Source organism: Sapajus apella, unplaced genomic scaffold, assembly GCF_009761245.1.
Source record: "Sapajus apella isolate SASKATOON/1434 unplaced genomic scaffold, GSC_monkey_1.0 scaffold6, whole genome shotgun sequence".
Classification (NCBI taxonomy): Eukaryota; Metazoa; Chordata; class Mammalia; order Primates; family Cebidae; genus Sapajus; species Sapajus apella.
Window position 1 is genome coordinate 59862670 of NW_022436946.1, and position 24553 is coordinate 59887222.

Consider the following 24553-nt stretch of genomic DNA (forward strand, 5'->3'; position numbering starts at 1 on the left):
TCTTGACCTCGTGATCCACCCGCCTTGGCCTCCCAAAGTGCTGGGATTACAGGCTTGAGCCACCATGCCCGGCCTGATAACACCTTTTTAAATAAAAAGCACTCAAGCTTAAATAGTCTTAGGATCTGAAAATATTGACCTGCTTTTATAGTACTTTCATTTATTTTTAGTTTCAGAGAAGGAACTTTTACCAGCCTTGCACAAATTCTTGCTGATTGATATTTGTAACCAATAGTAAACATTTGTGATGTGGCAAATATTAGACTCCGGCTTCTTTTCAAAGCCGTCTTGGTTTTAAAAAAAAATCTGGGTGACATAGTGAGACCTGGTCTTTAAAAAAAAAGGTCATCTTTGAATTAGCTGATATAATTGTTAATTTATCAATTATTGTTGACAGTTGATTCAGTTACCAGTTGATAATTGGTGGGGCTGTGTGTTAATGCTGTAGGCTTGGTGGAAATATAAAGTTCTTGAAACACACAGAAGCTTGAAACCTTTTCTAATTCTTAGCAGTAACTACAGCTTCATAGTCTCTTATCGGAAACCCTTGGAACCAGATGTTTTCAATTTTTACCACACTGTTAGCTTCTCTGGTGCAGTACCCTCAAATTATTATTATTATTTTTTTGAGATGGAGTCTCACACTGTGGCCTGGGCTGGAGTGCAGCAGCGCGATCTTGGCTCACTGCTACCTTTGCCTCCTAGTTTCTACCAATTTTCCTGCCTCAGCCTCCCGAATAGCTGGGATTACAGGAGCCGACCACCACTCCCGGCTAATTTTTTTTTTTTTTGTATTTTTAGTAGAGATGAGGTTTCACTATGTTGGCCATGCTGGTTTTGAATGCCTGACCTTGTGATCCACCTGCCTCAGCCTCCCAAAGTGCTGGGATTACAGGCATGAGCCACCTCACCTGGCCTCAAATTTTTTTTATTATGGAAATTGCAGAGATACCCAAAGTAGAGAAAATAAAAAAATGAAACCCTATATATCCATCATCCAGCTTCAGTAATTATCATTTGCTGATTTTTTTTTCATCCCCACCCTTAATAATATATTCTGTATCTGTATTAAAAATATTTGGGAAAAAACCCAATACAAAATAACAATACAGTAAAAAAATAAAGTTAAAAAGTACAGCATAGTCATAATTCACATAGTGTTTACATTGTATTCAGTATTATAAGTAATACACAGGGGTGATTTAAAGAAAACGGCAGGATGTTCATAGGTCACATGCAAATACTATGCCATTTTATACAAGGCATTTGAGCACTGAACATCAGAGGATTTTGGTATCTGAGGGGGTTCCTAGAACCAATCCCCTGAGGAGTCTGAGGAACAACTGTATTAAATTTTGTTTGGCCTTCATTATTATATTAAATAATTTTTTAGAGACCAGGTCTCGCTATGTTGTCCAGGCTAGACTTCAACTCCTAGGCTCAAGCATTCTTTCCACCTTAGCCCCCAGGTAGCTAGGACTATAGGCATGTGCCACTGAGCCTAGCTCTTATTATTATTTTTAGTTTACACATAATAACTGTACGTATTTATGGGATAGAGTGTGATATTTCAATACATATCTACAATGTATAATCATCAAGTCAGGGTTATTAGCATTTTCATGACCTTAAACTGTATTTTAGAGCAAATCACAGATATGTCACTAAAAATGTTTCAGTATACCTCTTTAATAAGGACTTTTGGTTTTCATATGATTACCGTACAGTAATTATACCACGATGAGTTATAAATTCCTTAATGTCATCTAGAACCTAGTCTGTTTTTAGATTTCTTCAATTACCTTAAAAATTTCTTTTTAGTTTTTCAAGCCAGGATCCAACAATATTTTCAAATCGCATTTATGTCTCTCAAATGTCCCTGATTTCCTCTTTTTTAAAATGCAATCAATATGATGGAAAAACCTAGCCATTGTTCTGTGAAATGTTCCACATTCTGGATTTATTTGATTGCATCCTCATATCAGTTAGCTTGTTCTCTTATCTCCTGTAGGTCTTGTAAATTGATAGTTAAATCTAGAGACATGATTAGATTCACTTTTAGGACTTTAGGCAAGAATCTTTTATAGATGGTACTATGTATTTTCTTTCACACCACATCAGGAAGCACATAATATTTGGTTGTCCCACATTTATTTCTACTAAGATGAATAAGTGGGTTCAAGTGGTGGCTGCTTGTTTCTTTTGTTATAAAGTTCTCCATTTTGTCTTCTACTTAATGATTTTACTGTTCATTGATGATCATTGCCTAGGTTAGTATTTTTTAGGGGTTGCAAAATGGTGATTTCTGAGATTCCTTTAATTTCTTCATGTATTAGCTGAAATTCTTCTTTAATAAAGAACGATCCCATCTCAATAATTGAGTTATCCTGAAATATAGTTTGTACTAGAAAAGCAAGTTAAAGTTTTGATTCCATCCTACTCTCAAATTTCAGAATGAATTGGTATCTTAGTACTCTCCAGTGGTGTCTGATTATACTTTATATATATATATATTTATTTTTCTTTTTTTAATTTATTTTTTATTTTTTTTAAGGACCATAACATTGAAAGTTTTTTGTATTTGAAGTATCTGTGAACTCGTGAATTTTTATATAGTTTTTAATGTGTTTAAATCAGCTACAGCTAATATTAAGATATCTGGATTGCTCCTAGGCCATTAGGAGCTTCTTCAGGTTCGCTTTGATATTCTTTTGATACCACCCATCAGCCTTTGATGGTTCACTTGTTTTCTGGCAAAAGATGTTTTCCAAGAATCAGTTATTTCTCTAAGGATCCTGGTTCCTTTTAATGGAAAATAGTATTTAGAGATAATCTGGGTGTTAGAAAGCATCCCATAATTAAATACATTAACATTTCTACAGTTAAACAAATGAATATTAATTCATACCAAGTGGTAAAAATAGATTGTAATAATGTCACATCAGTTCAGGTCAGGTTTTGTCCCTAAATGACTTAGCAAGAAATGTTATTTTTTTCAGGGTGTTTTTTGAAATTGTAATTACAAATAAGAGGTTGTGGAGCGGTGTTCATTTTTTTGTATGTACAGAAATAAATGATTTGAGAGTAAGGATTTTGTGAACTGGAGAAATTTAAAAATCAGTTTTGTGTTACAAGAGAAATAGCTGATTTCTTGTAAATGGAGGGATGTGTGTAACAGATATGGCTTAACTAATGCCTCTAATTATTTTAGGTGTTTCTAGTTACATATATCTGTGACAGATTTGTGAATATGTATTTTCATGAATAACATGTATTTTGGTAAAAAAACATTTCTTTTGGTTAAATAAAAATATTTAAGGTACTTGGCTCATAATGATAGGTTCTTAGTAATTGTGAATTTTCTTTTCTGTCCATATCATTTTGTTGCTCATTTAGGTATATTCTTTTTTTTTTTTTTTTTTGAGATGGAGTTTCGCTCTGGTTACCCAGGCTGGAGTGCAATGGCGCGATCTCGGCTCACCGCAACCTCCGCCTCCTGGGTTCAGGCAATTCTCCTGCCTCAGCCTCCTGAGTAGCTGGGATTACAGGCACGCGCCACCATGCCCAGCTAATATTTTGTAGTTTTAGTAGAGACGGGGTTTCACCATGTTGACCAGGATAGTCTCGATCTCTTGACCTCGTGATCCACCCGCCTCGGCCTCCCAAAGTGCTGGGATTACAGGCGTGAGCCACCGCGCCCGGCTAGGTATATTCTTTAGTGTGTCATCCTCAGCATTACTGACATTTTGGAATGGATAATTCTTTATTTTATGAGGTTATCCTATGCATTTAGGATGTTTAACAGCATTGCTGGCCTCTACTCACTAGGTACTAATGGCATCCCACAAATTGTGACAATTAAAATCGTCTCTAGAAATTGCAAGATGTCCCCTAGCGGGGCAAAATCTCCCCCAGTTAAGAACTACTGACTGCTGGGCGCAGTAGCTCACTCCTGTAGTCCCAGCACTCTGGGAGGCTGAGGCGGATGAATCACCTGAGGTCAGGAGTTCCCAACCAGCCTGACCAACATGGTGAAACCCCATCTCTACTAAAAATACAAAATTAGCTAGACTTTGTGACACATGCCTGTGATCCCAACTACTAGGGGGGCTGAGGCAGAAGAATCGCTTGAACCCAGGAGGCGGAGGTTGCAGTGAACTGAGATCGTGCTTCTGCATTTCAGCCTGGGCAACAGAGTGAGACTCCATCAAACAAACAAACAAACAAACAAAAACTACTGATCTAATTAGACTGATCATATAATTAGGACTAATATCTAGCTAGTGAGATAGAAATAAAATCGTGGTTTAGCAGGTCATGGACAAACAAAAAAGATTATGGGCCTGGTGTGATGGCCCATGCCTGCAATCCCAGCAGACCAAGGCCAAGGATCTCTTGAGTCCAGGAGTTCAAGACCAGTCTTGGCAACATAGACCCTGACTATACCCCTCTCCCCCCAAAAAAGTGTATATTCAGATCAGGCTTTATTTAAAAAGATACATTCTCACCAGCCCTTTATAAACTGCCCCAACCATGTATATTTGTATAGCTATAGCTAATCTTTCTGTCCTTTTGTTGGGAAATTTCTTTTCCTAGTTTGATTGTAAATGCCATATACATTCATTTTGTTATATTGGCCTGCCTAGAAGTTGAAGACAAATTTGAATAGAAGATGCGTGAAGTAGTTAACAATGAGCTAATATTTAGTTGAAAACTATGGTTTGGTCAGGTGTGGTGGCTCATGCTTGTAATCCCAGCACTTTGGGATGCTGAGGCAGGTGAATCACGAGGTCAGCAGATCAAGACCATCCTGGCCAACATAGTGAAACCCCATCGCTACTAAAAATGCAAAAAAAGTAGCTGGGCATGGCAGCGTACACCTGTAGTCCCAGCTACTCGGGAGGCTGAGGCAGGAGAATTGCTTGAACCCGGGAGGTGGAAGCTGCAGTGAGCTGAGATTGCACTACTGCAGTCCAGCCTAATGACAGAGTAAGACTCCATCTCAAAAAAACCCAAAAAACAAAAAAAACCCCACAAGTAAAACAACTAACCTCCCCTCCCACCCCCCGCTCCGCTGCCCCCACAAAAGAAACCCAGCTGGTTTACTTGCCACTAGATGGACCCATTCTCATCATGAATAAAACTGAAAATTGCTTTTAAAAAATACTGAAGACATATCTAAGCTTGTAGTATACCTAATTAATTGATGTTTTTATATCAAATACATAATCTCCCAAATTTTTTTGTAGAGGTTTGTTTTGATGGTTTTATAACTTTATAACCCTATCTGTAAATGTTTTGATGTATAACTGAACCACTAGACTAAGACTGTATGTATTTGCATATAAAGAATATTAAAAGGAAAATGGTACTCTCTTAGATTATATATCTTCACATGATATATTAGCTAATTGGCAATTATTCTTAATTTTCCTATTCATAAAATTATTTAATGTTTCAAGAGTAAAAATTGGAAACAAGGCTGGGTGCAGTGGCTCATGCCTGCATTTCCAGCACTTTGGAGGCCAAGGCGGGTGGATCACTAGGTCAGAAGTTCAAGACCAGCCTGGTCAAGATGGTGAAATCCCGTCTCTACTAAAAATACAAAAAAAAATTAGCGGTGGGGGCGGTGGCAGGGACCTGTAATCTTAGCTACTCGGGAGGCTGAGGCAGATAATTGCTTGAATCTGGGAGGTGGAGGTTACAGCGAGCCAAGATCGCAGCACTGCACTGCAGCCTGGGCTACAGAGCGAGGCTCCATTTCAAAAAAAAAAAAAGGAAGCAAAAAACAGTAGCTTGGGTGAGAAACATCAAAAGTTGAAATATTTGTTGCTTGAATTGGTGTGAAATAGGAGATAGGAAATTTGCATGTAGGGTTAAGACATGAATACAAAAATGTGTTTACAGCTCACATCTTTGTGTGGCTGTTTTGAAGGACTTTTTCTTACAAAGCAATGGAGACAATGGAATTTATAGATTTTCTTGGTCATAGGTATTTATTTCTAAATGATGTCCTTTAGTTCAAGGCTGATCTCTTTATTTTATCTTCTTCCTTTAGAAACTTCACTTCACTTATATTGTTTTTATGATTGTCAAGCTTTGTGGTTTTTCTAGGTTCTTGTCCTGAGCCTGTAAACATACCTAAACTTGTTCAATAATCCCCTCGCTGAAAAAAACCCATACCTTTCTTTCTGTTTTGCATTCCCTCTTCCCTTTCTCAGCTGACTTTTTAAAAGAATGTGTACTTGAATTCATTTATTCCTATCCATTTTGTTGCAGTCTGGAGTTCTCCCTCAGCACTGTTTTTTGTTTGTTTGGGTTTTGAGACTGGGTCTCACTCAGTCATCCAGGCTGGAGTGCAGTGGTGCAGTCATGGCTCACGGCATCCTCAACCTTCTGGTCTCAAGCAATCCTCCCACCTCAAACTCCTGAGTAGCTGGGAGTACAGGCACTTGTCACCATGCCCACCTAGTTTTTCAATTTTATTTTTCGTAGAGACAGGATTATACTCTGTTGTCCAGGCTCGTCTTGAACTCCTGGCCTCAAGTGATAATCCTGCCTCGGCCTCCCATAGTGTAGTGATTACAGGCATGAGCCACTGCACCTGGCTAGCACTCTTAAATGGTGATTTTCCATTCTAATCATTATGTGACATTTAAGCACTCATATCTTGGAAATTTCCTTTGCTTGGTGTATGTGACCCTGTGTTTTTGTTCTTTGAAGCCCATGATAGTTCATTCTCAGTCTTTTTTTATTTTAGCTGGTGGTGTCCTGCTCTGTTACCCAGGCTGGAGTGCAGTGGTGTGATCTCAGCTCACTGCAGCCTCTACCTCCTGGGTTTAAGCAATTCTCCTGCCTCAGCCTCCCAAGTAGCTGGGATTACAGGCAACCACCACCAACCCCGGCTAGATTTTGTATTTTTAGTAAGACAGGGTTTCTCCATGTTGGCCAGGCTGGTTTCGAACTCCTGGTCTCAAGTGATCCACCCACCTCAGCCTCCCAAAGTGCTGGGATTATAGGTGAGAGCTGTAATCAGCCATGGGAGTGGTTTTTCTAAACTCTGATAATTTAGTTGCCGTGCTTAAAATTCTTTACTATATCTCCATTGCCTTTGTATTCTTTAGTATGTTTCACAAGTTTCTTCAGGATATTGACCTGTTCATTGTCTCCAACTGCATTTGGCATTTCTTACCACACCTCATATTCTAGCCATTCTGATTTATTTATAGTTTGCCATATGTGCTTTTTTGATTCATGTATTTACGTTTACACAGATTGTTCCTACTGTCTGCAGTTCCTTTGTATAAATATCCTTGTTTATTGAGAGTTGTTCAATGACTAAGGTTTTTATTCTGAATATTAATGGTCATTTTATTATACCATCAATGTAGAAATCAATGATTTGGCTCAATTGATAGTTATTTCCAAAAAATTTTTGAAAGTAGCATGTTTTGTGGTGTGCAGGCCTATGCACACCTATCCCTAAAGTCCGAGAAAGCAAAGAAACCAAAAAACGAGGCTGACAAATCCAGTTTCTTAGAAAGAGACATTTAATAGGGACTTAAAAAGAAACCAAGCCTGAGTCTCAGGTGGCAATGAGTTGAGATGGTAGATCCCTGCCATTGCTCCCAAGACGCAGGGCTTATATACCATAGGAAACAGGTGATTCAGAAGGGATATGTAGAACAAGTAACTATAATAACATCAAGGTTGTTTTTACCTAAGGGCAGGATTTATAGTTAGTATGTGCTCTTACACAAAGAACAGTAGATAAACCAGAAATCTTAGAGGCCTTCCCAGAACTGGGGTTAATCAGAAGTCGACATGGCAGACTAGCATCCAAGATGGAGCTGTTTTGGCCTCCACATAGCAAAAACTCTTTTTGGAAAGAACTCCTACTATAATATACAGAAGAGACTAAAGTGATTTTTTTTGGCATATAATTTAAAATGTATCAAATGTATAACCTGGGTTTTTGCTGAAGTTCATTGCTGAGAACAAGGCCATATTGATGAATACAAATATTTGGATTATGTTTTTAATACAAACTGCAGACTTATACCAGCATCTCACTTTAGCGTCTAGCTAAAAAAAAAATCAACATATTGAGGTACACTTTTGTATAAAAACAGCATTCATTTAAACTGTACAATCTGATGATTTATTTTGTTTTAATTTTTGAGACAGTGTTTCACTCTCACCCAGGCAGGAGTGTAGTGGTGCCACCACAGCTCACTGCAACCTTCACCTACTGGGCTCAAGCAATCGTCCCCTCTTAGCTGGGACTACAGGTACACACCACCATGCATGGCTTATTTTTGTTTTTTTTCTAGAGACAGGGTTTCACCATGTTGCCCAGGCTGGTTCTGAACTTCTGGGCTCAAGTGATCTACCCGCCTTGGCCTCCCAAAGTACTGGTATCACAGGTGTGAGCCACCGGCCTGGAACAGTCTGAGGTTTGATAGATGCAGATACTGGTAAAACCACAGTCAAGATTCAGAGGATTTACATCTCAGGCTTCTTTTGTTCATCCTCTTTTCAGTCTTTAGTTGTAGATTAGGGAATTGCTTTCTATTTTCTGTCACGACAGGTTAGTTTGCATTTTCTAGAATGTCATATGAATGAAATTATGTATATAATTGTTATCACACAGTATGATAGTTTTGAATTGTCCTTGTTGCATTTATTAGTAATTCGTTTCTTTTCATGGCTGAGTAGTATTCATTGTACGAATATACCACATGTTGTTTATCTTTTCACCTGATCATGGACATTTGGGATGTTTGCAGTTTTTGGCCATTAACAGTAAAGCTGCCATAGACATTTGTCTTTGTGTTGCTGTGAAAATTCATTTTTACAAATATTTCTGTGGGCATTTGTTTTTATTTTTCTTGGGTAAATAGCTAGGCGTAGAATGTTTAGGTCCTTTGATACAGGTGTATGTTTAACTTTGAAGAAACTACTGAACTTTTTTCCAAAGTAATTGTGCCATTTTACATTTTCACCGGCATCATATGAGGGTTCCAGTTTCTCTACATCCTCACAAACACTTGATATGGTCACTCTTTTCAATTTTAGCTATTCTAATGATTGTATAGTAGGATCTCATTGTGGTTTTAACTTGCATTTTCCTGATAATTGATGATGTTAAGCAACTTATGTGCTTTGTGGTCTTACATGTCTTCTTTTATAAAGTTCAGATCTGTTGCCCAGGTTAAAAAGAGAATTGAGTTACCTTATTGAACTGTAACACTTCTTTAAAAAAATATTTTTTGTGTCGGCAAATATTGCCTGACAAAATAGTTCTTTATATATTTGCCAGATATATGTGTTGCGAATATTTTCTGTGGCTGGCCTTTTTATTTTTTTAAATTTAAATTTAAATTTTAGATTCAGTGGGTACTGTGAGCAGGCTCTTATAGGGGTATATTGTGTGAGTCAGTTGTTTGGCCTTTGGTCCTGTTACCAGGTAGTGAACAGAGTACCCCATAGGCAGTTTTTCAGCCCTTGCCCTTGTTCTTCTCTTCCTCCTGTTGGAGTCCCCAGTGTCTGTTGTTCCCATCTTTATGTCTGTGTGTACCCAAAGTTTAGCTCCAGCTTATAGGTGAGAACATGTGATACATGGTTTTCTGTTTCTGTGTTAATTCACTTGGGATAATGGCCTCCAGCTGCATCCATGTTACTGTGAGAGATGTGATTTTATTCTTTTTTATGGCTGCATAGTATTCCATGGTATATATGTACTACATTTTATTTACCCAGTCTCCCATTGATGGACACCTAGGTTGATTCCATTTCTTTTCTATTGTGAATAGTGTTATGGTAAACATACAAGTGCAGGTATCTTTTTGGTAGAATGATATATTTTCCTTTGGCTATATTCCCTGTAATGGTAACCTTAACAGCCGACTAGACTAAGCAGAGGAAAGAATCTCAGAGCTTGAAGACCAATCCTTTGAAGCAACTGAGTCAGACAAAAATAAAGAAAAATAATCAACAAATGAACAAAGCCTCTGAGAAATATGGGATTATATAAAGTGACCAAACATACAACCCACTGGTATTCCTGAGAAGAGTCAGTCTTTAATCCATCTTGAGCTATTTTTTGTATATGGTAATAAGTAGGGGTCCAGTTTAATTCTGCACATTGTTAGCCAGTTTTCCTAGCACAGTTTATTGAATAGGGAGTCCTTTTCCCATTGGTTATTTTGTTGACCTTGTTGAAGATCAGTTAGTTGTAGCTGTGTGGTTTTATTTCTGGGTTCTCTATTCTATTCCATTTGTCTCTGTGTCAATTTCGTAGGAGTACCATGCTTTTTTGGTTACTGTAGCCTTATAAGTATAGTTTGAGGTTGGTTATAATATGATGACTTTGGTTTGTTTTTTTTGCTTAGGATTACTGTGGCTATTTGGGCTCCTTTTTTTGGTTCCATATTTTATAATAGTTTTTTTCTTCTGGGAAAGAAAAATGATGTTGGTAATTTGACAGGAATGGGGTTGAATCTGTAGATTGCTTTGGACAATATGGACATTTTAACGATACTGATTCTTTCAATCCATGAGCATGGAATTTTTTTGTTTGTTTGTGTTGTCTGTGATTTCTTTCAGCAATGTTTTGTAGTTCTCCTTGTACAGATCTTTCACCTCCTTGGTTGGGTGTATTCCTATGTATTGTGTTTTTGTGTGTGGCTTTTGTAAATGGAATCATGTTCTTCATTTGGCTCTCAGCTTGAATGTCACTGGTTTATAGAAATACTATTGATTTTTGTACATTTATTTTGTATCCTGAAAATTTATTGAAATAGAGAACATTTGATGTCCTCTCTTCCTATTTGGATGCCTTTTATATTTCTTTCTTTTGCCTGATTGCTCTTGCTAAGGCTTCTAGTACTATGTTGGATAGGAGTGGTGAGAGTGGGTATCCTTTTCTTGTTCCTTTTCTTAAGGGGAATGGTTCTAGCTTTTGTCTGTTCAGATTATGTTGGCTGTGGGTTTAGCATAGATGGCTCTTATTATTTTGAGATATGTTCTTCAGTGCTTAGGTTGTTTAGGATTTTTATTCTGAAGGAACATTGGATTTTGTCAGATGCTTTTTTTGCATCTATTAGGAAGATCGTGTGGTTTTTGTTTTGAATTCTGTTTATGTGATAAATCATACTTACTGATTTTCATATGTTGAACCAACCTTGTAACCCAGGAACAAAGTTTGCTTGATAGTGGTGAATTAACTTTTGGATGTGGTGCTGGATTTGGTTTGCTAGTATTTTTTTGAGGATTTTTGTGTCTATGTTTATCAGGAATATTGGCCTATAGTATTATTATTTTTTTGTTGTTTTTGCCAGATTTTGGTATCATGATATGCTGGTTTTGTAGAATTAGTTAGGAAGGGATCCCTCTCTTCAATTTTTTGATAGAATTGGGCTAGGGGCTGGGAATCCATCTGGTCCAGGGCCTTTTTTTTTTTTTTTTTTTTTTTTTTTTGAGACAGAGTCTCACTCTGTTTGTTGCCCAGGCTGGAGTGCAGTGGTGCAATCTTTGCTCACTGCAAGCTCTGCCTCCTCTGTTCAAGCAATTCTTATGCCTCAGCCTCCTGATTAGCTGGGATTACAGGCATGTGCCACCATGCCCGGCTAATTTTTAAATTTTTAGTAGAGACGGTGTTTCGCCATATTGACCAGGCTGGTCTTGAATTCCTGGCCTCAAGTGATCTGCTCGCCTCAGCCTCCCTAAGTGTTGGGATTATAGGTGTGAGCCATTGTACCTGACCAGGCTTTTTTGGGGTTGGTAGGTTTTTTTTTTTTTTTAATCACTGATTCAATTTTGTAATTCATTATTGGCTTTTTCAGGGTTTCAGTTTCTTCTTCATTCAGTTGTGAAGTTGTGTGTTTCCAGGAATTTATTCATTTTCTCTAGAGTTTCTAATTTGTGTGCATAGAGGTGTTCAGAATCATCTCTGAGGATCTTTTGTATTTCTCTGGGGTTGGTTGTAATGTCACCTTTGTCATTTCAGATTGTGCTTATTTGGATCTTCTCTCTTTTTTTCTTTGTTAATCCAGCTAATGGCCCATCGATCTTGTTTATCCTTTCAAGGAACCAACTTTTAATTTCACTATATGGTTTTGTTTTTTTTGTATGGCTCTTTGGGTCTTAATTTCCTTTAGCTTTGTTCTGATTTTAGTTATTTTCTCCTGCTGACTTTGGGACTTGTTTGTTTTTGTTTTTCTAGTTCTTTAGGTATGATATTAGATAGTTTTAAATCTGTCTTCTTTTATTTTTGGAGACAGAGTCTCACTCTGTCAGCCAGGCTAGAGGGCAGTATCACGATGATAGCTCACAGCAGCCTCAAGCTCTGGGGCTCAAATAGTCTTCCTCCCTTAGCCTGAGTAGCTAGGATTACAGGTGCATGCCATCACAACTGGCTGATTTTCAACTTTTTTTTTTTTTTTTGGTAGAGATGGAGTCTTGCTTTACTGCCCAGGCCAGTCTTGATCTCCTGGGCTCAAGTGATTCTCCTGCCTTGGCCTCCCAAAATGCTAGGATTACAAGTGTGAGCCACCATGTCCAGGACTTTCTATCTTCTCCTTCTTTTTGTTTTATTTTTTGAGATAGGGTCTTACTTTATCACCAAGGCCGGAGTGCAGAGGCACAATCTTGGCTCACTGTAGCCTCGACCTCCTGGATTCAGGCAATCCTCCCACCTCAGCACTTCCCAAGTAGCTGGTACTGCAGGCATGTGCCACCATACCCAGCTTATTTGATTTTATTCTTTGTATTTTTTGTAGAGATGGGATCTTGCTATGTTGCCCAGGCTGGTTTTGAACTCCTGACCTCAAGTGATCTGCTTGGCCTCCCAGAGGGCTAGGATTATAGGTATGAGCCACTGCGCCCTACCAGTTCTATCTTCTTGATGTAGGCATTTAGTGTTATGAATTTTCCTCTTAACACTAATTTTGATGCATGTCAGAGATTTTGGTATGTTTTACCTCTGCTTTCATTTGTTTCAAATAATTTTTTGTTTTCTTTCTTAATTTCATTGCTTGCCCAAAAGTCATTCAGGAGGAAGTTGTTTAGTTTCCATGTAGTTGTGTGGTTTTGAGAGCTTCTCTTGGTATGGATTTCTGTTTTTATTATATGGTCCAAGCACATACTTGGCATGATTTAGATTTAAAAAAAATTATTGAGACTTGCTTTATTGCCCATATAGAAGTTCTTGTTTTATGAATATGCATGCTGCAATGTTGGGTGTATAAAAACATTTAGGATAGTTAAGTCTTCTTGTTGAATTTTTTATCATTATGTAATAATCTTCTTTGTCCTTTTTTATTGTTGTTGGTTTAACTTTATTTATTTGAAGCAAGAATAGCAACCGCTGCTCTTTTTTTGTTTTTTATTTGCATGATAGATCTTTCTCCATCCCTTTATATTGAGGCTGGGAGTGTGAGTTGGTCTCTTGAAGACAGCAGAAAGTTGGTCTTTTTAAATTTTTTAAATTCAGTTTGCCACCCTGTGTCTTTTAAGTGGAGTGTTTAGACTGTTTACATTCAAGGTTAATGATATGTGAGGTTTTTTTCCTGTGGTGGTGGTGTTGGCTGGTTGCTTTGTAGTCTTGATTGTGTAGTTGTTTAATAGGGTCTGTGGGCTCTGTACTTACATGTGTTTTTGTGGTAGCAGATACTGTTCTTTCGTTTCCACGTTTAGAACTCCCAAAAGCATCTCCTGTAAGGCCAGCCTAGTGGTAACACATTCCCTTAGCAATTGCTTGTCCTGCAAAGATTTTATTTGTTTTTTGCTTATGAAGCTTAATTTGGTGGAATATGGAATCTTGGCTGGAATTTCTCCTAGGATGCCAAATATAGGCCCCCAGTCTCTTCTGGCTTTTAAGGTTTTTACTGAGAAGTCTGCTATTAGCCTGATGAGGTTCTCTTTATAGGTGATATGACTCTTTTTATAGTTGCCTTTAAGATTTTTTCTTTTACATTGACCTTGGAAAGTCTGATGACTGTGCTTTGGTGATGATCGTTTCGTGTCATACCTCACAGGGGTTTTCTGAATTTCTTATATTAGCATGTTGACCTCTCTAGCAACTTTGGAGACATTTTTGTGGATTATATCCTTACATATGTTTTTCATGTTGCTTACTCTCTTTTCTCAGGAATACCAGTGGGTTGTAGGTTTTGTCACTTTATATAATCCCATATTTTTAGAGGCTTAGTTCATTTGTTGAAGATTCTTTTTCTTTATTTTTGTCTGACTCAGTTGCTTCAAAGGATTGGTCTTCAAGCTCAGAGATTCTTTCCTCTGCTTGATATAGTCTGTTGTTAAGGCTTTTAATTGTATTTTGAAATTTCTGTGGTGAATTTTTCAATTCTAGAATTTTTGATTGGTTCTTCCTTAGTATTGCTATGTTGTATTTCAAATCTTGGATTGTTTTTCTGGCTTCCTTAGATTGGGTTTCAGCCTTCTCTTGGGTCTTGTTGAGCTTCCTTGCCATCCATATTCTTTCTGCGTCTGTAATTTTAGACATTTCAGTCTGGTTGGGATCCATTGCTAGGGAGTATATGCAATCCTTTGGAAATAAGAAAACGCTCTAACTTTTTGAATTGCCAGAGTTCTTGCACTGATTACTTCTCATCTGAGGGAACTGGTGCTTCTTTTTCTTTTTGAATTTGCTGTTGATTGAATGGGGCTTTTTGTTTTTATGTATTATTTTCCCTTGAGGGTTTGACTGTGGTATATGATGTGTACAGTCAGTTGGCTTCATTTCTGGGTGCTTTCAGAGAACCAAGTCTCTGTGTGGGTTCCTGGGTTGTAGATAGGTTTCTGCGAGGGTTTCACAGGCTTTGCATGTTGAAGCAGTATATTTTTGTTTGGCGGTGTAATTTAATTCAAGCTGCAGTTGGTGCTTAAATGTAAGGGCTCTGTGTTCTGAGTAAGGGCAGATAGGCTCTTACTCAGCTGCGCATGCCACCTTCTTATTTCATTGTGTTCTCAGCAGTGCTTGGAGAGAGGAGGCAGGGGGTAAGGGATGACTTTCTCTCCAAGTCTGTTCTTAAGCCTTGCTGGCATCCCCCTCAACTACTGGCACTTTCTTTTGCTCTAAGCAGGGCTTTGGTGGGCTTCTTTTCCCGCTCCCTTAGGTGTGATTCAAGCCAACAGTTAGGCCACCAAGAGACCTGAAACTCCTTAGGGACCTACCAGTCCCTACTGCTTGTCAGTCAGAGTGGGTTGTGGGGTACATCTGCAGGTGGTCTGGTCATGCAGTGGGTCAAGGGTGGTGGATCCTCAGGCAGGAAGTGGCACCGTGTGTGTGTAGCTGGTATAGTGACCATGGCCTGGGGCTTGCAGTCCAGCACATAGCTGTGTGGCCCTCATAACTTGCATTCCCTGACCTCGTTGGCCTCTTTCTGATTTCTGTTCCAGAAGCAGGCCCAACCGGATCAGCCAGGCTTGTCTCAAAAGCCCTGCATGCCCAGTTTATTGAGTTGCTTCGGATGTTCCAGGCCACAGGGCATCCTGGGGAAGAAACTTTGGCTGGCTGTCAGGCCACGCCCACCCTGCACTCATCTTCTGAGGAGAGGGATGCCCAGTTTCCATTCCTGACTCTTCTCTGTGTTCTGAGAGCGAGGGCTCCTTTCCTGCCCAAGTTTGGGCTACAGATCTCAGCTCAATACTCCTGGGCAATGTGCTTGAGTCCTGGGGAGTTGGGACCATGCCTGCACATTTGTCCTCTGGCCCCTTGGGGTCAGGGACTGTCTGTGCTGAGAGTGAAGAATTGCTCCCAGGCTGTCAGCAGAACACTCAGGTAGGGAAGTAGAGGCTGTTGTGTGGGCACCCTTTGCAGGAGCAGCCAGGTAGGTAGTCTTGGGAGAGCTGGCAGGCATAGGGGCATGTGGTCCTATGGCAATGGCAGTCTTACTCTCTTTGCCCAGCAGAGAGCAGGAGCTGCAGCCACTCAGTACAAGCTGGAGAGCCTTGGGGGATGGTCCCTATGGTGCTGTTTTGCTGCAGCTGCACCTTGGTCTATGGGGCTCATGGGTAGGATCTTGTAGCTAGGATCACAGAGGACCATGGTGGGAGTGTGGTGCCCGGGGTTCCTTCATTCACCCCTCCCTTAGGTCCAAACCAGAACCGGAGGCCGTCCTGGTGCCTTGTTACTCCAAGCGGTTCATCTTCGCTTCCTCCCTCTTCAGCACTGTGTCTGCATTGCCTCTCTATTGGCTTTCAGTGTTTTCTCTCAAAAGATCTGTTCAGAGTTGCAGAATTTTGTATTGTCAAGTTTTTAGTGGTTCAGAGTATGGTGTTTTACTTGATATTTTGGTTCCTTTTCATAGAAGAGGTGTTTTTCAGCTGTGGGTAGTTGACCATCTTGCCTAGAACTCCTTTTCATTTTCTTAATGATGTCTTTCAAAGAGCAAACTCTTACTATTTTGAAGTAGTCTAATTTATCAATATTTGTCTCCATTTCATGCTTTTTCTGTCTTCTACTTTAAGTTTGCAAAGATTTACTCCTGTATTTTCTCCTAGAAGTTTCATAAATCTAGCTGGTTTATTTCTATATTTGATCTTAGTTGCACTCTATCAGTATGATCTATATAGACAGAGAAGAATAATTTGTAGAAGGTAATGTTGGAAAGATACAGGCTGGGCATTGTGGCTCATGCCTGTAATCCCAGTACTTTGGGAGGCTGAAGTGAGAGGATTGCATGAGCCCATGAGTTTGAGACCAGCCTGGGCAGCATAGTGAGACCCTGACTCTACCAAAAAAAAAACAAATTTTTTTTTTTTTTTTTTTTTTTTTTTTTAGCTGGGTATGGTGGTGTGAGCCTCTAGTTCCAGCTACTCTGGAGGCTGAGGTGGGAGAATCACTTGAGCTTAGGAGGTCAAGGCTGTGGTGAACCCTGATCGTGTCACCGCACTCCAGCTTGGGTGACAGAGTGAGATCCTGTCTCAAAAAAAAAAAAAAAAAAAAAAAAAAGAAAGAAACAGCTTAAATATCAGGATGTCCTTTAACTAAATGAAAATAACAGGAAAAGTTTCATTTCGATGACTGTAGAAGACTCAGCAATATTGTCATGTTTTAATTACTACTTTCAAAGTAGTCGTGCTAGTTTGTTTTCACAGTGCTGTAAAGATACTACTTGAGACTGGGTGATTTGTAAAGGAAAAAGGTTTAATTGACTCAGTTCTGCATGCCTGGAGAGGCTGCAGAAAACTAATAATCATGGTGGAAGGTGAAGCAGGCACTTCTTACATGGCGAGGAGAGAGAGAGCTTGTGAAGGAGGAACTGTCAGACACTTACAAACCATCAGCTCTCCTGAGAACTCACTATCAGAAGAACAGCAGAGGAGAAACCACCTCCATGATTTAGTTACCTCCCACCAGATCCGTCCCTCATGGGCGTTGTCGGGATTACAAATTGAGATGAGATATGGGTGGGGGACACAGAGCAAAACCTTAACAGTAGTTAAAATGATCTTAAATATGTTCTGAAAAAGAGTTTAAGAAAATTAATTTCTTTTCTCAGCTGGTGTCTTTCTTCTAAAAGTTTATTTTGAAAGATTATAACCTAACCTGAAAATATAGCTGTTTGGTTTCTAGAGCGCTTCAAGGTAACTTTATTTTTATTGTACTGTGTATCTATCAGTTAATTATTTTCTTAGCCCCTTTTGTTGATTATATTTAATTAGTATCACCTCCCATGAGAATTTATATTTCTATTAGTTTATTTGCTCTGTTCTAGTTTCTGGAGTTTAAAAAATATGATTTGAGTGTCATGCAAATGTATGCCATTGATCCTGAAGAGGGCTGGTTTTTTTTCTACTAGAGAAATTTATTTAAAGTTTGAGGATCAGAAGGATCTTGTATGTATGTGTTTTATGTGTCCTTTTGAGTTGTGTGTTTGATGAAGATACCTCCTTATTTAAAATGCTTGGAATCTTCTAGTTTTAGGAGAAATTGTTAAACAGAGACAGTTTTAAATCAATAAACCTATATATTACACTTAAACTTCTAGCTAGCAATAAATTAGGTTCTAAGCAATTTAAACTGACAAGTTATCAAGTTATAAGAGGTGTTTTAAGTTTTTCAAAAAAGTGTTATTTTGTAAACTAGCTGAAATGTTTTGATTGCAGGTTGGAATTTTAAAGTAAATGTGGCCTCTGAAGTGTTTTATCAATTTTAAACCAAAGCTGCTTTATTTTCTAGGTGTTCATTGTACTCATGGCTTCAATCGCACTGGCTTCCTCATATGTGCCTTTTTGGTGGAGAAAATGGATTGGAGGTATTTGTATTTTGTTATAATGGAAGATGTATTTTGTAATAAAAAAATTTATTGTTAGTTGCAGAATTTTGTATTCTCAAGTTTTTGGTGAACTCATGATTAATGTAATTTGAACTGCTTTTCATTTTACATATGGTTAATCTTTATATTACTATTACCTGGTGTGTGTGTGTGTGTGTGTGTGTGTGTGTGTCTGTGTGTGTCTGTGTGTGTGTGTGTGTCTGTGTCTGTCTGTCTGTCTGTCTGTCTCTGTTTTTTTTTTTTTTCTGAGACAAAGTTTCCTCTGTCATCCAGGCTGGAGTGTAGCGGTGTGATTGTGGCTTATTGCAGCCTTCACCTCTTGGGGGTCAAGCAGTCCTCCTACCTTAGCCTCGCAAGTAGCTGGGACCACAAGTGTGTGCCATCCACGCCTGGCTAATTTTTTCTTTTTTCTTTTTGTCTAGTGATAAGGTCTCCCTGTGTTACCTAAGCTGGTCTTGAATTCCTGGGCTCAAGTGATCCTCTGCCTTTGGCCTCCCAAAATGTTGGGATTACAGGCATGTAATCATGCCCAGCCCACCATACCCAGCCAGGTGTTTTGTACTAACTAGCAAAACACTTTGAGTGCTTATAAATTTCATAAACTGTGTATTTACTTTTTCAGATTTTTTTCCTCCTCTTATGGAACTGAGACAGATTCTTTCAATATTGTGTATTTGTATCTGGCTTTGGAAATTACTATTATTGTTCTTTACCTTTTAAATACAGTTAAAGCATCCCTTACCTGAAATGCTTGGGAGTAGATGTGTTTTGGATTTTTTTCGCATTTTGGAATATTTGCATTTTACTTACCAGTTGAGCATCCCTAATCTGAATATACAAAATCAGAAATGATCTAGTGAGCATCTCCTTTGAGCTTCCCATCAATGCTCAAAAATTTTGGGTTTAGGAACATTTAGGATTTCAGATTTTTGGACTACGGACACTTAACCAATAGCTTTTTTATAGCTGTTGAGTACTAGGAAAAGTTTATAATGATACACAAAGGAAGTATTTTTGGGAGAGCATTACTCCCTTTAAGCCAATCAGCATGTCTTTATTGAGCATCTGTTATTCTTTTTTTGTTGTTTTTTCTTTTTTAACTTCCTCTAACACAGATCATGGGAAACAAGAACATTTTTTATTCTTGAATTGTGTTTTTAGATCCTGAGAGATTACGACTTTAGTTACCTGATATTCTTAAGAGAATATATTACTGAATTTTCTTGTTGACTGATGGAACGTCATTATTTATGTATACAAAGGCTTTCACAGAGCTGGTCCTTTTTTGAATATAATCAGGTGAAGTACACATGTGATTTTGCATTTTGCGGTACGCATTGTTGGTGGTTCTATACTGCATGTATTTTCCAGCTCTGATCATTCAGATGCTCTCCACAATGACCCCAGGTTCCTATGTCAGATGCAGCCTATGCTTACACTCTTTTTGGTGATCTAGATTCTTAGTGCCTGGATCTGTTGAAAGTTCCTGTAAAATCAATATGCTTTTACTTTTGCTCACATAATTTTTTTAACTGATTTTTTTCCTGCAGAGTCAGACCTCAACCTTCAATAGTTTATTTAAATTCTTCACAGACCCTATCCAGGCTTCTACTGTACACTGATAGCAATTTACTTTTAGAATTTCAGAATTTTCAGAATACCTTATATTAAAACCTTTCCAGAATGAATTTATCCTTTAATAGATTGAATGACTTGAGGTTGAGGATTGTGATTTGTCCATTTTATAAACTTCTATTTTACTGTATAGGGAGCCTTGAATATAGTAAATGAGTTTTTGATAAGCCTGCGTAAATGGAGGATAGTGAGGAAATTGCACGGTGTTTGTTTCCCATAGTATCGAAGCAGCAGTTGCTACTTTTGCCCAAGCCAGACCACCAGGAATCTATAAGGGTGATTATTTGAAGGAACTTTTTCGTCGATATGGTGACATAGAGGAAGCACCACCCCCACCTCTGTTGCCAGATTGGTGTTTTGAGGATGATGAAGATGAAGATGAGGATGAGGATGGGAAGAAGGAATCAGAACCTGGGTCAAGTGCTTCTTTTGGCAAAAGGAGAAAAGAACGGTTAAAACTGGTAATGTTTAAAAATATTATAGTAGGTTTTATTTCTTCTTCTGCAAGCTTATTGAGATTTATGAAAATGGAATATTGGCCGTGTTTCTTTAGCTAGGCTTGTCAGTTGATTCATCCTAGCTCTTTCTAAAAAGATTTTTTTTTTTTGAGACAAGATTTTGCGCTCTTGCCCAGGCTGGAGTGCAGTGGCAGCCTTGATCTCCTGGGCTCAAGCGATCCTCCCACCCCAGCCTCCTGAGTAGCTGGGACTGCAGGCACCTGCACCATGCCTGGCTAATTTTTAACTTTTACATTTTCTGTAGAAAAGGGTCTCACTTTGTTGCCCAGTTTGAATTTGAACTCATGAGCTCAAGTGATCCTCCTACCTTGGCCTCCCAAAGTGATGAGATTACTGGCATGAGCCACTGTGCCTGGCCTCTAAAGATTCTTAATAGTCACGAGTCTGTCTTTTCAAAGAGAAAAATTATGTGAATTTCTCCTGTTTTTGTTTTTTTAGGGAAACCAAAGAACTTTTGGATATTAGATTGAGAACTTACTATTTCTTTACAAAGTATTGTGAGATTTCAACTAAATACGTAGTGAATATTTTTACTAATGCTTTACAAAATTGTCATATAGTTAAAATAACTTTACATGTGAATTCTGTATCCCCCTTCATGGGCGATGTTTTCATGCTTTCCATAAAATTAAACCAAGAAGACTCAGTTCTTCTCTAGACAACCTTTAATAATCTTATACAAATAAAAGGGCTAACCATAAATATGAGGAGTTATCTTCTTTTCCTGGGGGATAGGGGAACTGCCAAGATGAAAAGTACTGATTGTACTTGTACACATGCAAGTATATAGTATGGGACAAAGGGAAAAGTTAGGGAAAGTATGGAGGTAATTGTATTAAGGAAATTATTAAGGTTCATGGTATATTATGGTTGAGTGGTATGAACTGCAACTCATTTATTAGTAGACAGTAGTTCACAGGCAAGGAAATTATTACTTGTTTATATAAACCGTGTAAGTTATTTTTTGCTTAAAGTGAAAAACATTGTTTAATTGCATTTACACCTTTTAAATTTCAAGAGTATAAGGACACTGAAAAGTGTAAATTGCTTTGAAACATAGAAATAATTTCAAAAATAATGTATCATTTTAGTCAAATTTTTGTTTCCTGGATTTAGATACCTGAAATTATGGAGTCACATACCTGGAAAAATAACAATCATATTCTAAGGAATCTTCAGTTAGCAGCATAGCATAAAATATAAGTTTTGTTTATTTGTCTGTTTTTGGAGACAGGGTCTCAACTCTGTTGCCCAGGCTGGAATGTGGTGGCATGATTATGGCTCACTAGTGGCAGCCCAGCCTTAACCTTCCTGGATTCAGTGATCCTTCTACCTCAACCTACCAAGTTACTGGGACTACTACAGTGTATCTCTTACAAACATCTTGCTGGGTTTCATTTATTCAGACAACAGTTTTTGTCTTCTGATTTAGTCCATGTACATTTCATGTAAAGATGAGATTCAAATTGTCTTGCTATTTTTTTGTACCACTGGTGGTATGTTTCTTTCTTGCCTTCTTTGTGGTTGCTTTTATTCTTCTATCACCGCAACCCATTGCTTGTTGACTATACATTTTTTTACTATTTTTTTATTAGTTACTCAAGATTTTATTATACATCTTTGACTTTTTAAAGGCTGGTATATGTTAGTACTTTTGTCACTTTTTAGACAATGCGAAAATCTTACATGTTTATTTTTTGAGACAGAGTCTCACTCTGTCACCCAGACTGGAGTACGGTGGCTTGTTCATAGCTCATTGCAGCTTTAGACCCCTGGGCTCAAGGGATCCTCTCGCCTCAGCCTCCCAAGTATCTAGGATTACATATCTGTGCCATCTGTATTATACCCTGATAATTTTATTATTTTTTTGTAGAGACAATGTCTTGCTATGTTGGCAGGGATGGTCTTCAGCTCCTGGCCTCAAGTAATCTTGCTGTTTTAGCTTCCCAAAGTAGTAAGATCATAGGTGTGAGCTGAGTCACTGCACTTGGCCAAGAATTTTACAACCTTTTATTCCATTTACTTCTGCCTGTCTTTTTTGGTATTGTGTATTAAATTCTGTGTATATTTTAAACCCCATGAGAGTTTTTTTTTTTTTTTTTTTTTTTTTTTTTTTTTTTTTTTGTTTTTTTTTTTTTTGAGACGGAGTTTCGCTCTTGTTACCCAGGCTGGAGTGCAATGGCGTGATCTCGGCTCACCGCAACCTCTGCCTCCTGGGATCAGGCAATTCTCCTGCCTCAGCCTCCTGAGTAGCTGGGACTACAGGCATGCGCCACCATGCCCAGCTAATTTTTTGTATTTTTAGTAGAGACGGGGTTTCACCATGTTGACCAGGATGGTCTCGATCTCTTGACCTCGTGATCCACCCGCCTCGGCCTCCCAAACTGCTGGGATTACAGGCTTGAGCCACCGTGCCCGGCCTAGACTTTTTTGTTTTTTTTTTAAAGAGACAGTTATTTCACTCTGTCATTCATGCTGGAGTGCAGTGGTGTGATTTTAGCTCACTGTACTTTGAACTTCTGGGCTTAAGCTATCCTCTCATCTCAGCCTCCTGAGTAGCTGTGACTACAGGTGTGTGCCACCATGCCTGGCCATGACATTTTTATACAGTTAATATTGGTTAGATATACCCACATATTTCCCCTTTCTACTGCTCTTCATTCTTTCATGTATTTTTGTGGTTCCATTTTGGATAGTTTTCCTTCTAACTGAAGAGCTTCATGTAGTATTTCCTTCCATGTGGATGTGTTGTGGTGCATTCTTTTAGTATTTGTGTGAAATTGTCTTTTTTGACATCATTTTGAGGAATGTTTCTTCTGAGTATAAAAATCAGGGTACTTGGCTGGGTGTGGTGGCTCATGCCTATAATCCCAGCACTTTGGGGAGCCAAAGTGGGTGAATCACATGGCCAGGAGTTTGAGACCATCCTGGCCAACATGGTGAAACCCTGTCTCTACTAAAAATACAAAAAATTAACTGGGTATATTGGTGGGTGCCTGTAATTCCAGCTACTTGGGAGGTTAAGGCAGTAGAATTGCTTGAACCTAGGAGGCTGAGGTTGCAGTGAGCTAAGATTGTGCTACTGCACTCCAACCTGGGCAATAGAGTGAGACTCAAAAAAAAAAAATTGGGGTGCTTGACAGTTATTTTTTTTCCAGCACTTTGAATATTTCATGCCAGAATTTCTTTCTGTTTAGAAGTTGCTTCTTTGAAGGTACTTTCTTATTGTTTTTGATTTTCAGCAGTTTTACCATGATATTTCTACTTGTGGTTTTCTTTGTATTTACTCTGCGTGGTGTTTGTAGAGATTCTTAAATATGTGGTTGGATTTGTTTTCCCAGTTCATTTTAGACAATTTTTGACTGTTATCTTTTCAAGTATTGTTTCAGATCCATTGTTTCTTCTAGAGCTCAACCTAATACCAGTAAGCCTTTAAAACAAATTTTTTTTTTTGGAGACACTCTTGCCCTGTCACCCAGGCTGGAGTGCAGTGTTGTGATCTTGGCTCACTGAAACCTCTGCCCTCCTGGGTTGAAGTGATTCTCCTGCCTCAGCCTCCCACGCAGCTAGGATTACAGGCATGCACCACCACACCCAGCTAATTTTTGCATTTTTTGTAGAGACTGAGTTTCACCATGTTGGCCAAGCTGGTCTCAAACTCCTGACCTGAGATCATCCACCTGCCTTTGCCTCCCAGCGTGCTCGGATTACAGGTGTGAGCCGCCATGCCTGGTCTAAAAAAAAAAACATTTTAAAAATGATCTCCTGTGTTCTTTTCCATATGTTTATCCTTTTTTTTGTTTTTTAGTTTGTACATTTTCTTTTTTTTCTTTATATATTTTTTTGAGACAGAGTCTCCCCTCTGTGGCTCAGGCTGGAGTGCAGTGGTGCAATCTTGGCTCGTTGCAACCTCCGCCTCCTGGGTTCAAGCGATTCTCCTGCCTCTGCCTCATGAGCAGCTGGGACTGCAGGCCCATGCCACCACACCTGGTCAGTTTTTGTATTTTTAGTAGATAAAGGGTTTTACCATGTTAGCCAGGCTTGTGTGGGGTCTCCTGACCTCAGGAGATCCACCTGCCATGGCTTCCCAAAGTGCTG

The 24553-nt window shown here is 38.7% G+C and overlaps 1 protein-coding gene across 2 annotated transcripts in view; it reads left to right on the plus strand.

Annotated features, from left to right (window-relative positions):
* RNGTT (RNA guanylyltransferase and 5'-phosphatase) overlaps positions 1 to 24553 on the plus strand; it is a 343044-nt gene that overhangs the window by 40952 nt on the left and 277539 nt on the right. For both annotated transcript variants that reach the window (XM_032275278.1, XM_032275279.1), the window contains exons 5-6: positions 18206 to 18281; positions 20158 to 20398. In XM_032275278.1, the coding sequence (XP_032131169.1) occupies positions 18206 to 18281; positions 20158 to 20398 (317 nt within the window). The remainder of the gene's footprint in view (positions 1 to 18205; positions 18282 to 20157; positions 20399 to 24553) is intronic.